The following is a 13,681-nucleotide window of genomic DNA, read 5'->3' on the forward strand; positions in this document are numbered from 1 at the left end:
TGGAGTGCATGTGGGTAGGCTTGGGAGGTCTCCCTTGTGTTGCTTGGTTGCGCTGCTGTACTGAGGGTAAAGAGGAAAATGGGTCTGAGGAAATTGTTCAGCATACTGCAACGTACCACATGCAAAATGTGATTAAAAAAATAAAAAAAAAATCTAACCTGAAATTGTGCTTGCATCTGGTCTTACTGTTTTTTGGCCTTTTCTCGTAAGGTTACTTTATGTCCCTGTTGAGATGAGAACTGGTGTTGGCTGTACCCCACAGCATGAAGCTGCTTTTATGGATGTTTCCCTCTTTATTTTCCCTTTTCACTATGTGTGTGCTTTTGAAATGAAACCTACGTTGTGTCTTGCCCAAGAAAATACGGTGAAAATTGTAGAAAACCTGTTTCAGCTGTAATCTAAGGTTCAAGATTTTCACCTTTAACATGAAAACTGCCTTGGATGCCATGTAGAAGGGTGCTTGTATCACAGCACTGCTGAGCTTAAAGTTAAATGTTTTAAAGCCACCGCCTCAGCCTTTGCTCTCTGTTGCCATCTTGGGGTGAAGCCTGACGTTCCTGGAGATTTCAGGGTGGGTGAAGGCTGAAATGCAAATGCATTCCGTAATGTTTTCATAAAGTACTACGGGTGTTTCTGTTCACAGTTCCTTCTGTATTCAAAATGCATGTAATTTAATTGTACTTTTCACAGTAATTCGGCAATAGCAGTACCTTGGGTCTCACTGAATTCACTGGACACTGCACTAAAGGGAATATCTGTTTGGAGCCTTCTTATAGGCACAATAAATACAGGCCTGTAGTTTTGTTCTGCTTTTTTAAAAACAATAAACAGCGTGATACTGAAAATTTTCTCCTCCTCCTTACTGGCAGGTTTTCTTCACCAGTGGAGTGCGAGGAATAGAGACTGAAGCAAGATGAGTGAGCTGGAACAGTTGCGGCAGGAGGCGGAGCAGCTGCGAAATCAGATCAGAGTAAGAATTGCTAATTTCTTATTTTTTATGATAACGTTCCTGCTTTTAAAGGAATAAAGTGTAAAGATCATCTCTATTACTTGCTCCCGTTTAAATTATGCAGAGTTTAAATACTTTCAGAATATTTGTTTAATAAAGAAATCAGAAAGTAAGCCATTGGTGTAACGGAACTCATTCCTAGCATCTCCTTGAACAAAATGTTTAGTTTCCTATGGAAGTGTACTACGTTCTGTTGGGTTCTGTAGGGGTGTGTGCCTCTTTGCAAATTTTGTGGTTATGATTTAAAAAAAAAAAAAAAAAGAAGTGAGCAGCAAACTTCTAGAACTCCGACATAACAAGTTGGGGTGAAGGGTATTAGAAGATCTTCTGCGCTAAAAGTGAGAGACATCTTGATAGACATGCAGATCAAAGCACAGAGAGTGAGAGAGAACCTTCCAGGAGTGGATGGCATTTTTATTTTTGGTGCTATGAAACCAATGATTCTATCCAAATTTAAAAAAAAAAATCTGTAAAAACAAATCTGTAAAAGTCTAAATCTGATGATGCATATATAGAATAGACATTTAAAATGTGAGAATTAAAATGGCCTGTTAAAACTTCGTTTTACGTGCAAATTTGCCAATCATTTGGCAAGTACTGGTCTCAGTACAGGTGTTGCTAATAGTTCTCTTTAAGAAAAGTTGCTATGTTGAGTTAAGATCACATTCAGAATTAATTTCATGTTGAACATCTTCAAGTGTTTTAGCTAAAGTAAACAATTAAAGTTGTTTAAAATCCAGCATGTTTCTTCCTGTGAGCGAAGTAAGTCCCGTGTGCTAGGGGATTTACTGCTCTGGTATTTTAAACCCCTCCTGATTCCAGACGTCAACATTTTATAAATATTTCCACAGTTCAGACATTTTAAAAATAAGTTGAGATGACTTAATCCACTCTCAAGCTTGCTTTCTGGGAGAAAAGCTATAAAGGGTAGTCAAAGTAAACACTAAAAGTTATTAAAGTTGCCATATCAAGGAACTCTCAAGCTAGATATTTTAAAGTTTTAAGAGTCTAGTTTGAGTGCATTAATTCAGTTCCAAAATGTCTAAGCAAATGTTTCTGTTCCTCCTCTCAAAGATGACGTTACCGTTAGCGTACAAGTAGGACACTTGTTTGGGGTGAGGGCCACACGAAGTGGTAAAGGCAGCCGTGCATGCTTCGTTGGTTGCAGAAGTTGAATGGTATTCAGGGAAATTACAGGGAATTAGGATGGTTCTTGTGGCTGATCCTTCAGTACTGCTGTTGATAGTTTTATTTCTAAATGGCACTATAGAGTTTGTCTCTGATTTTAAGCCAGTTATTTTAAACCATGCTTCTCAGAAGAGGTTGCTGACTGTGTCTCTGTATTTTGTTTTGCAAAGACTGAAGTCTGAGTTGCAGGAGTGCTGTGCGTTAGCAGTTGTAACCAAAATCTGGTTTTGCGAAATCTGGGCATCGCAGGCTAGGCCCAGAAGTGCTCGCCTGTTTCAGGTGTCCAATCTGTTACTGTGCAAACAAAAATAAAGTCTGTCTCTGGGTAGGGTTGAATAATACGCAGAAAGTAAGCCTGAAGTAAAGAAAAAAAGCCAAGTATCTGTATGGAGATCTGAGCACCATCCTTTCCAGGAAATTACTGAAATTGTAGAATAATTTTTCTTCATTTAGTATGAAATACATCAGCAGCTTAAGCTTCTGTGAGCCCGCTGTCTGTCCCACTCCCCAGATCCTGCCCTTCATAACTGGCGTCGTCACACCTGCGATGCCAAGGGGGGTGAATACAAGGGCCTCATCTAGCACAAAGACTGCTAAATATGTAGAGCAAGTGGTTGTTTTTTCAGCTGGACCAGTTCCTTCCCTGGGTGCTCAGTGCACCCTGAGCAGGCAGAGCAGCACCAGGGAAGGGATACAGGGAAGGGGGTAGGCACTGGAACATTAGGAACAACACAGAACTTCAAATGCTGTTGAATCATGTATTCTGTAGAAAGGGAGACTCAAAGGTTACTGGGACATGGCTCTTTGTAAGTCCCTCTTCTTCTCCTACTCTTCAGTTTGATGCTCAGTGTTGTGTTTTAGATTCAAATTGTTTCTGTTCTTTTGTTTCAGGATGCAAGGAAAGCATGTAGTGACACAACTCTTGCTCAGGTATGTTCTTGATTCGGTGTACAGGCTGTTCCTTGACATTTAAAGAAGAAAAAAGGACATGAAAACCACACAACCCTACAGTTTGTGACTGTAATATGTTCTTGTTTGGTAACTGAAAGAATAAGGTGGAACAAGAACTGGGAGATGTACCGTATATTTATATAGTTAATTAAAAAACAAACAGCCACACCAGAAAATCCAAGTCAATCAAAAAAACACCACCCCACCACCTTACTATGTCCTGCTTCCAAGTTACCTTCTCAATAGAGTGTGTTAATTGTATTTACTATATTTAGAAAACTTGGAAAATTGTCTTTTTGCTTTATTTTGCAAACAAATGTACTTGGTGTTTGAAGTTTGGCCGTGCTTGAAAAAGTAACAATGCAGTAAGTATTGGAGGATTTTCTTCACTTGGTTTTAATAAAAAAAAAAAAAATCAGATTTGATAATCTGAATTAGGCTCAGTATAGCATAGTAACATCTTCAAAAGATTTCTGAAGCTCTGGTTACAGCCATTAGGAAGAATGGTATTTTTGTAAAAATCTGTTTCCCCATTGTTACATGGAACTAATCCTGGGTTGTACACTAGCATGCTTCTTTTTATATTGCATTCCAAGATAGCTTTTATTTTTTTAATCAAAGTTCAAATGCATTCAGTTATCTTGTATATTAAAAATAGTCCTCAGTATCTCAGGGGTTGTTTTATTTATTTTTAGATCACAACAAGTCTGGACTCAGTGGGTCGAATTCAAATGCGAACGAGGCGTACGCTTAGAGGTCACTTAGCCAAAATCTATGCTATGCACTGGGGATCTGACTCAAGGTTTGTACAATTGATCTGTAAACCCGTGACTTCAGTGTTAGAAATAAGATGTCTACTTGAAACAGTGTCAGGTTTTGTGAGCCACATGGTACAGTCTTGATGCATTTTGGGGAGGGATCATAGGCCTGGACTGTGGGATTTTTGTGGGTTTGTTCATTTGTTTGGTTTTGGCTATGTTATAGAATGGCTTGGGTTGGACAGGACCTTAAAGATCACCCAATCCCAAGCCCCTGCCATAGGGGGTTGCCACCCACCAGCCCAGGCTGCCCAAAGCCCCATCCAACCTGGCCTTGAGCACCTCCAGGGATGGGGCATCCACAGCTTCTCTGGGTGGCCCGTCCCAGTGCCTCACCACCCTCTGAGTGAAGAATTTCCTCCTAACATCCAATCTAAATCTCCCATCTTTTACTTTAAAACCATTCCCCCTTGTCCTGTCCTTGTCTGCCTGAGCAAAAAGCTTTTTTATGAGCCCCCTTTAAGCACTGAGAAGGTGCAGTGAGGTCACCCCAGACCCTTCTCTTCTTCAGGGTGAAATCCCCAACACTCTCATTCTTTATTCTATAGTTTGCCTTTATAAAGCTGATGAGGATCGTGTAGTAATTATAGAAAAACATAGAGTGAAAGGAGAGGTGCCTTGCTAGTTCTTAACACAGACATTTTGCCTTTTCCTTTAGTTTTGGCTGAATTCTTTGAATCTATTTAAGCAGAGAAGGGTATGTGATGAGGCGTATTTCTGGAATGATCAATATTGCGTTTTCCATGATGTTAGATAATAACGTAACTTCTGTCATAAGAGTTCCAAGACTGTACAAGCTAACTGAAAAAACCCTTTTTATTAGCAAGGAGAAGGTACAAAGCTTTGAGGATGGAGTTATGTTACTCTGCCTTAGAGTAACTGGTAGTCAGATGTTCACAGAGCCGTGGGCTCTGTTCTCCCACGTATAGTCCGGAAAGAGACATCCAGAATCTGCTTCCAGAATAAGGCTTCTTTTCTGCTAAATTTATTTATGTTTATTTTTTAGCTTTATAGTTAAAATACTTGTATGCAAAAAACAAAAGCAGCGGTAGAGAGAGTTTCTAAAATGTATTTTAAGTTGTTTTTGTCCATCGTTAATCATGAGCCCCTTTGGATGTGGGTTTCTTTAGTGATGTAATACATAGTTCTTTGCAGATTATCCAACAAACATTGTACTTAAAAAAAAAGGAAAAGGCAAATGTCAATAGTGAAAGTCTTTCTGAATCACTTGATAATCATGCATGATATACGTCTATTTTGAGAAATTGTTTTTTGTTTTATATTAACTTATTTTACTTTGTGTTTATGTTTAGGCTACTAGTCAGTGCTTCACAAGATGGAAAATTAATTATCTGGGATAGTTATACAACAAATAAGGTAGAGTTATTTATAATTCACATCAATAATTCATGCATAATTTGCGTGTTTTAGGGAGGTTGTGACTATTTTTTCCATGTTTGCAAGTCAAAAACGAAATGAAGCAGTCTACATGAGAAAAACAATCCTTTTTCTGCTCTTCGTGACTAGCTGCTTGCTAGAGATACGCTGTAGGCTGTTCCTCAGAAGTAGTACTTCTTGGTAATAAGCAAGGTCTTTACTCTAGTTTGCTATTCTTATCTGTCCCTGAGTTGTTGCTTACAAAACTAATTTGGTTTTAAATCGTAGAAATATACAACCTCAGAATTTACATTAATGCTTTGCTTGTGGGGTCAGAGAAAGGGGGAGGGAAAAAAAAGGCTATTCAAGGAGGAAAGCTTAGGTAGAGGGTGGGGAGATGATCTGTTGCTGTAAACTGACTGCCTCCCTGGACACAACCATCCCATTTTACCATCCCATTTTATAACCTGCAGTTCAGAGACAGAAGAATTGGGTAAAGAAATAAAAGTAGAATAAACACATTTTGTAAATGTTTAAGTTTAGAGTAGCTTTGCTATTAAATAATGTCGTACACAAGTTCTGTATATGTTCACAGGAGACTTACCGGTATTTCTCCTCCTTGTATGTGTACGAACGTAGGTTGTTGTATATAATCCTAGAATCAAGTCGCTGAACTTTACGGTACACAGTCTGATCGGTGTGTTTAATCTGCTGTAATTCATGAAATGACTGAATGAACTCAGTAAAACGTGAGAGCAAAGGTGTGATGTAGCACTCATGTGCTCTTTCTTTCTGAAGATGCATGCCATTCCTTTGAGATCCTCCTGGGTGATGACTTGTGCGTACGCACCGTCTGGCAACTACGTGGCCTGTGGTGGGTTGGACAACATCTGCTCCATATACAACTTGAAAACCAGAGAGGGCAATGTGAGAGTGAGCCGAGAGCTGCCCGGGCACACAGGTCAGCCTTATTCTTGCTTCAGATTTTTACTATTGGATCAAATGAAGCAGTCTTGCCTTGAGATGTGCTGGAGTGTGAAATGTTTTTTCTGGCCCACAGACCAGCTGTGGGAGAACTGCAATAACTACTCCTGGATTTTAATCTTCAGTTTAACTGAGTCTGAATCTTTCTTCTGTTTTTAGGATATTTGTCCTGTTGTCGCTTCTTAGATGACAACCAAATTGTCACTAGCTCAGGAGACACCACTTGGTGAGTTTTGGGGCTTTTGTTAATTTTTGTTTTCTCAGTGCCTTAATTTGCATTTAAAACTTAAGCTCTCAAATAAACAACAACCTTGTGTTAATGCTGTCACTTTATCTGCAGCGCTTTGTGGGACATTGAAACTGGTCAGCAGACCACCACGTTCACTGGGCATACTGGTGATGTGATGAGTCTCTCTCTAAGCCCAGATATGAGGACTTTTGTTTCGGGTGCCTGTGATGCCTCCTCAAAGCTCTGGGACATTCGAGATGGAATGTGCAGGCAGTCGTTCACAGGGCACGTGTCAGACATCAATGCGGTTTGTGTAAGTGATCATTTGTACTTCTGCATGGGAATCGGGGGAGGATAAAAGTTATAGTGTCAGGAATCTAACTCACAGTCTGTTGAGGTGCCTTGATTTAAAATCAGTTATCTTGATAGGGTAAAGATGGTTAAATTGTATGTAACTATTACCATTATCTGTGATGCAGTGAAGTGTTCTTGGAATAGTGTCAGCTACATTCTTGTTCAGCAGCTGAGACCTTACTTTTTTAAGACACACAGAACAGAGGACAGGAAGTTTTAGCCATGTGACAAAGTGTTAAAACTGAAATTGTAGATAAATGTGATATGCCGGGAGGGAGCGGAATAGCCAAGCATCCTCCTCTTAAACCTTTTTGTTAAAGAAAAATGTACTTGATATTTTCTGTTGAAAAGAGCTTTCAGTGAAATGTGTTCAAGGCAAAGTTAAAATCAGTGCTTATGTTGAATATTCATCCTTGGAATCAGTCTGTAATATTTATAAACTGGATTATGTTTCTCCCCTGTCATAGTAACACTATGTTCTGATCTGCAAGATACAAGCTGTGACAAATAGGGAATGAAATCTAAGTCTTAGCTGCATCTGTTTTTGATAAACATGAAAAATTATTAAGGCTGAGAGAATACCAAAGGCATGACCTGTAGAAACATGCAGTTCCTATACTTAGACCTGAATCCTGAGATGCGTTGAGCTCTTTTCATTCCAATTTCAATCAATATGGCTGTTGTAAGACTGACTGATTTGGAGTAGATTTTGGAAATTGAATTGCTTACTTGCAATCTTCTGTCTCGGCTCAGCCAACCTGGCTGACCATCTCACGATGGAACATTGTGCACCGCTTTGCCCAGGTCTTCCCGGCCCACAGCCAGGACACCAATAACTACGTTTTGCTTCGTTGTACAGGAGTTGGTTACATCCCCTTTGACTCCCCTTGCACTGCATGCAGGAGCTGTCTGGGTAGGATTCCAGTCATTCAGGTGTTACAGTGCTAGTCTAGAAGTGTGTTGTTGCATAGCTGTGTATGTGCAGCTTTCAACAAGCACATCTTTTCTAATACATCATTCGGCCTTTGTCAGGTCAGCCTGGCAAAATAATATTGTGATGTTTCTGAAATAACGCATGAGCAATGTGTTTTTCTGATGTCAAACTCCCGTCTCTCAATTAAAACTTTCAGTTTTTTCCCAATGGACATGCGTTTGCCACTGGGTCTGACGATGCCACTTGCCGACTCTTTGACCTGCGTGCAGACCAGGAGCTAATGATGTACTCGCACGACAACATCATCTGCGGAATCACTTCTGTAGCCTTCTCAAAAAGCGGTCGCCTCTTGCTAGCAGGTTACGATGACTTCAACTGCAATGTGTGGGATACTCTGAAAGGGGAGAGAGCAGGTGAGTGCATGGAGCTGCAAGGAGCTGAAGCTTTTCATTTCCTGAGCAGGAGGTGGATAGTCAAAATCTATGCAAAATGCAGGGGCAGCTCACTGTCAGGGCTTACTGCTGGTGTAACGGGTTCTGCTTGGCTCCTTTTAGCACTGTGACACCTCGTTGCTGTGTTCCCTGATACGGCTGCTCTGGTTATGGTTCCTGAGAGTAAAGGAAATAGCATGCTTGGATGTTGAGTTACGTCTTTTAGCATGTGTGAAGATTTATCTGGGAGGGCAGAGCAGCAGCTGAAGTCATGGACATCCCATCAATGTTAACTTTTAATACTTCTTCTTTTCCAGGTGTCCTTGCTGGCCATGACAACCGTGTCAGCTGTTTAGGTGTAACCGATGATGGCATGGCTGTAGCTACAGGGTCTTGGGACAGTTTTCTCAGAATCTGGAATTAACTGGGAGCCAAACATGTACATTCTCCATTTGAGATCTGGAGAGATCAATGCTGCAGCCTATAGCTGTGAAATAACATTTCTACCTTGTATTTGCAGGTGAAGTTTTTCTATTCACTGATTATTACACAAAAAGGCTTTCTGTAAACTAGAAAAAAAATCAAGTGAAGAAATAGGGGAGGGGGGAAGAAATCACTGACTTTTTAAAAGGGGCCAGCACACATAATCATGGTGACCGACAAACTAAGAGCCAGTCTTTTTGTTTTTGGTGGTTTGGTTAGATTGTCCTTGAAGGGTTTTTGCTTGTGCTCAGTCTGCTAATCCTGTACTTTTTTTGTACATAACAGAATATACACATTATAGCAGCCGATCATGTAACATTTGTCTGTATGTAAAGAAATATGTTTGCATTTTTTAAAGAACTACATTTATAGCTTTGCTTTAACCTGAGATGTCACTTCTGAGTTTTGTAGTGGATAAACTAGATTGCTGTTTTAAATGTTTTTGTGAATTTACTGTAGATAAAGTGAAGCCAATGGTATGTATGTGTTTTTATAATGGAAGGCATTTGAATTTTTTTTAGAGGCCCTGGAGACTCCCAGTTAATACCTACCGCCTTATTCACTCACTTCTTGACCTGCTTGCCTATTTTTAATCGTGGGGGTTCTTCCTTAAGCCAGTGGTTCCTGGTTCATCCATTGGCAGTCATGGCCTCCAAACACCAAGGAGTTAATGCCAGGCAGACTTGCAACAACAGAGAAAATATATCTATAAAAAAAAAAAAAAGTCGAGTTCCAGAAGTGTTAGCTTCCTTACTGCAGCTTTCCACATCAGTTATGCCACCCAGGCCTTGGGTATGGAAACCAAGTGACCTGCATTGCTGTTGTTAAGTGGCTGAGTGCTTTTCCTTTTGACAGTTCAGCTCTAACTAACTGAGGTAGTTTTGGCCCGTCACAAGCTCTAGCTGATTTGTGCTAGCGAAATGATTTGGCGTGACACTCGGTGTGCAGAAAGCAGCGTGTTAGCAGAGCCTGCTCAGTCACCACCGTGAGCTGAGAAATTCAAGAGGACTTTGCTTAGAATCCTAAGGAAGATTTCAATGTGCAGTTAATCCCCTGTAATTCCCCTCCAAACTAGGGAGGTGCCAAAGCATACCACAACCAAAAGCGCTTGTTGTCAGTTATGTGCGGTGTGAATTACAAAAGGAGTTGTGTAACTTAAACCAAATAACCTTACTTACCTGCGTGACCCTTCGGAGCTCGGTACTCTGAAGTTAGTGACTCGCTTGTTCCGCTGTGGTCGCAGCGGTCTGCGCCACGGTGGCCTCTTAGATGCCAATCGTTCTGCAGTTCTGCTGCTGTAAGGAGCCATTGCCTCTCCTCCTGATTTATTCTGATTTTGGTGTCAGTTGCTTATAAATGATGGGTTCTGGCCAAGTACAGCTGAGTGTAGGTGCAGGAAAATCGGGTGACTGACGTCCATCTGAAACTACCCAGGAAGGGCGTTTAACTTTTTGGTGCCTGGCAGCGTGTCTGCGCTTGCAATGGATGTTCTCTGGGGAATCTAAAAGTCTGTTGGCTTTTTTCAAGTGACTTATTTTAAATATATGTGAATTTTAAATTACCAGGTTGGAAGGTAATGTTCATCTGCCCTCATCTGAAGATACGGGGAGTCTGGGTATCTCTGGGTCAGGTAGTAAATATAAGTGCCCAGTATTTTGTAATATACCAAAACAGATTTTTGGCTGAGGTGACTATTTGTCAAGCTTCTGACGTTTGTAATCCTAAATTTCAGTACTTCCAAACTGTGCCTGTAAACTTGCCATGTCTGTAATGGTGAAGGTGCCAATAAATGTACCAATCACAGTAAATTCACTTAAAAAATAAATTAAAAAGAAAAAAAGCACATCTTGTGCTGAAAAAGTGTACATTTACTAACAGCAGATTGTGGTGTAGGACCAAAGTCACACTATATTGTATGTCACAGGAATTCCTCAGCATTTTGCTTTATGATTTGTCTGCAGTACCAGAACTACTGCAGATACTTGTTCCTCTTTTAAGTGAGCATCTCTTTGGGATCATGCAGATTTGGTTTAATTTTTAGTGGTGCATTTAATTATTATTTTATTTTTTTTTTACTCACAGCTGCCTTGAGTGAACTTTGAAAATTTGTTACTATGGAATTTTAAGGAAATATTCTTTTTCTAAAAAAAGTGTTTTCCATAGAAGTGTGTTTTGAACTAATTTCCTAGTCAACACTGTTGCCAAGACAGGTGCCATTTTTACATTCAGGTGTTAGAACTAGTTTCTATTTGTGAAGCTCCAAGCCCAATTTTCCAAATGTATATAACTTTTCTTACAAGTTTGGGTAGACTGTAAACACGGTAATGGCTCTTGTACAGGTATTACTGCAAGTAAGTTCACTATCGGCGTCTGATGAATTGTCTGTTGGATTCAGCTGCTTTTAAAATAGCTCATAAGGACTGCCAGCCACTTGCTGATGAGGTTTCCAAAAGCGTCATATGAATATCTGCCAGCTTTTGCTATTTGCTTAACCAGTTTCTGTAGTGCTGCAGGTCCCGAGGTGCCTCTTGTATTGGCGCACAAGGAAGGGTGGAAGAAGCCTCAGCACAGCTGTGGAAACAGGATCTGGGATGCTGCTTGGGAACTTGTAGAGCGCTTGTGATAGATCCTGCCAAGGTGATGTTTGCTGTTTAATAACCGTCCTGTTCATCATTTAGAACTTAAACAAAAGCCTCCAGGCTCGGTGTAACACATTGTTACCGTATGAGGCCAAATCATGACCTTGCACAAGCTGTGGTACTTCCTTTTTTAAATGGTTATCATGGGTGACCTTGTAAGGTGGGTGCACTCCCTGAAATAGATGTGGCTTAATGGTAAAAGCTCAAACTGCCTCTAACAAGAGCAAGTTAAGAAAATGACCCCTGGTAGGTTTTACTTAAAAGATGTAATTCTGAGCTTTGCATCTCACAGAAAATGGTATATATACGCCTGTAGTTTAGTGTAAGCTCAAGAATGCAGCTTGTGCCATTTCAGCCGTGACAGCCAACTCCACGTACAACAGATAACTGCAGCACTGGTGGGTTCATCTTAGGCTGTAAAAGTTTGTTGCCAAACTGCATCATTAGCTGAATTTCAAATACCTTGTGTAATTACAGAAGTGTAGTGACTGAGACCATTGTGCCAAACGGTAGCAAAGTAACTTGTTCCCAGCCTCCCTTCTATCTAAGTCTGTCGGTTATGGCTTGGAAGTGGAACTACCTGCTTTGTGTAGCAGGATTGATTTTGTTCAGGTACAGTTATTTTTTGTTGGCATATTCTAATGTTGATTTAACTTTGCACCAGAGAATACTAATTTGGCAAGCACCCAACTTGGGCTTGTTGTCATGTAAGTCAGACATCTATTTATTGGTGGGGATGTTGCTGGTTGAGAGTCTGGAAACCACAAAAAGCTTTTACATGGCATCTTGCTGATGTACACTCACTCACTAGTGATGTGGGCCTGTTTCCATCTGTATCCAGACCTTTTTTCTTCCAAGCACTGCTCTCATCTGCCTTGCTAAATTGCAGATACGCACGGTATCTGGCAGAACCGATAGTTACTAAGTTGACACCGATACAGACCATTGGAAATGGAACGCGGAGTCAATAGGCTTTTCCCCAGCCTAAGGAGGGCCTGACCTTGACTTGGCAAAGCTGAATCGCTGTACCAGCTGGTCCTCGTGTGCTTACTGTAATGCATGGATTGGAACTAGTTAACTCTTCAGTTAGTGTAACCGCGTGTCCCACGATGACGTTCACGTTACTTTAAGGTGGAATGAAAACATTGTGAAAACATTCCAGGCGTGCTTAGTCTTTCCTCTTTGAGGACACTGTCACCTCCACTAGGTTTAGTGCTGTGCTTTAAGATGTTGGTGAGAATAAGTATTGGCTAATTCAAATAGTTGGTATAAATGGTTGTGTAGCAGAATGACTGATTTTTGAGATAGCATTTCCTGTAAAAGTAATTAAGCATGGGTTGATGGTGCACTTTGTATACAGTAATCTGGCATGCATGCTGGTAAACTACTTCCTACACTTCAGAGGCACCACAAGCCTTTTTATCCAATTGCTGGTTATGTAAAATACATGCAGAATGTTAATGCAGTGTTGTTATGGTAAATGTGTGAACAGTGTTACTAATTGATATAACTGATAACAGATTACATGTGCCTGACATTCTTATACCACACAGTATGTTTAGGTTTAACTAATATGGACTTCGGTGGAATAGTCTTAGATATTTCAAGCCTTTGTTTTACTTACACAATGGTGCTCTATTTGTGTTTTTCTCCTTTTTTTTCTCTTAAAAAATAAAAGCATCTGAACACTTGTAGTACATATTACATCCAAAGGAGTCCAAAACAACAAAAAAATGCTTCTAATCATGCTTGATTTTAATTTGCCTTTAGTTTCCAGCATTTCTCATCAGCTAGGTTTCTTTTTTTTTCTTTTAACTTGTTGCTGACTACTTTGGAAAACTTCAGTAATGTTACCAATTATGAAGTGATTCTGCACTGCCTTTGGATCGTGTATGTATACAGAAACAGTCTTAAAGCTTTTATTTAAGCTATTAAAAAAACCAGGGACTTGTGCCATTTGTTCTTTAACAGTGCTGTTGTAAAAAGACTTCCCTGTGAAAAAAATCACTTGCTATGAACTCTGTTTATAGCTTTTTTTTTTTTTTTTTCCACAATGGATCTTTTCTTTGTATTTGTACAGTGGCTCAGTGAAAGATGTTGCCATGAGTTGATATTGTAACCAATAAACAAGTGCTTTTAACCAGACTGTGTCACAGGCAAATGCTTTATTTAATGGCAATTGTCACCTGTCCTAAAAATTAAGATTCTTGCAGTGGCCGTGATGTGGATAGATCAACGACATCGACTGTTCTTGCTTTTGGTGAGCTTGCTGCAGTGACCTGTT

At 40.1% G+C, this 13,681-nt stretch overlaps 1 protein-coding gene across 4 annotated transcripts in view; it reads left to right on the forward strand.

The window, feature by feature from the left end:
• Positions 1–13,542, forward strand: part of GNB4 (G protein subunit beta 4) — a 57,617-nt gene extending 44,075 nt beyond the window's left edge. For 3 of the 4 annotated variants that reach the window (XM_035334966.1, XM_035334967.1, XM_035334968.1), the window contains exons 2-10: positions 870–970; positions 3,089–3,127; positions 3,844–3,950; positions 5,280–5,343; positions 6,142–6,304; positions 6,487–6,553; positions 6,668–6,869; positions 8,041–8,257; positions 8,593–8,736. In XM_035334966.1, coding sequence (XP_035190857.1) covers positions 914–970; positions 3,089–3,127; positions 3,844–3,950; positions 5,280–5,343; positions 6,142–6,304; positions 6,487–6,553; positions 6,668–6,869; positions 8,041–8,257; positions 8,593–8,699 — 1,023 coding nt within the window. In that variant the 5' untranslated portion in view covers positions 870–913 and the 3' untranslated portion in view covers positions 8,700–8,736. Of the gene's footprint in view, positions 1–869; positions 971–3,088; positions 3,128–3,843; positions 3,951–5,279; positions 5,344–6,141; positions 6,305–6,486; positions 6,554–6,667; positions 6,870–8,040; positions 8,258–8,592 lie in introns of all 4 variants that reach the window. The other variant, XM_035334969.1, reaches the window with a different exon arrangement.
• The last annotated feature ends 139 nt before the right edge of the window (positions 13,543–13,681 follow it).

Source organism: Oxyura jamaicensis, chromosome 9 (genome assembly GCF_011077185.1).
Source record: "Oxyura jamaicensis isolate SHBP4307 breed ruddy duck chromosome 9, BPBGC_Ojam_1.0, whole genome shotgun sequence".
Classification (NCBI taxonomy): domain Eukaryota; kingdom Metazoa; phylum Chordata; class Aves; order Anseriformes; family Anatidae; genus Oxyura; species Oxyura jamaicensis.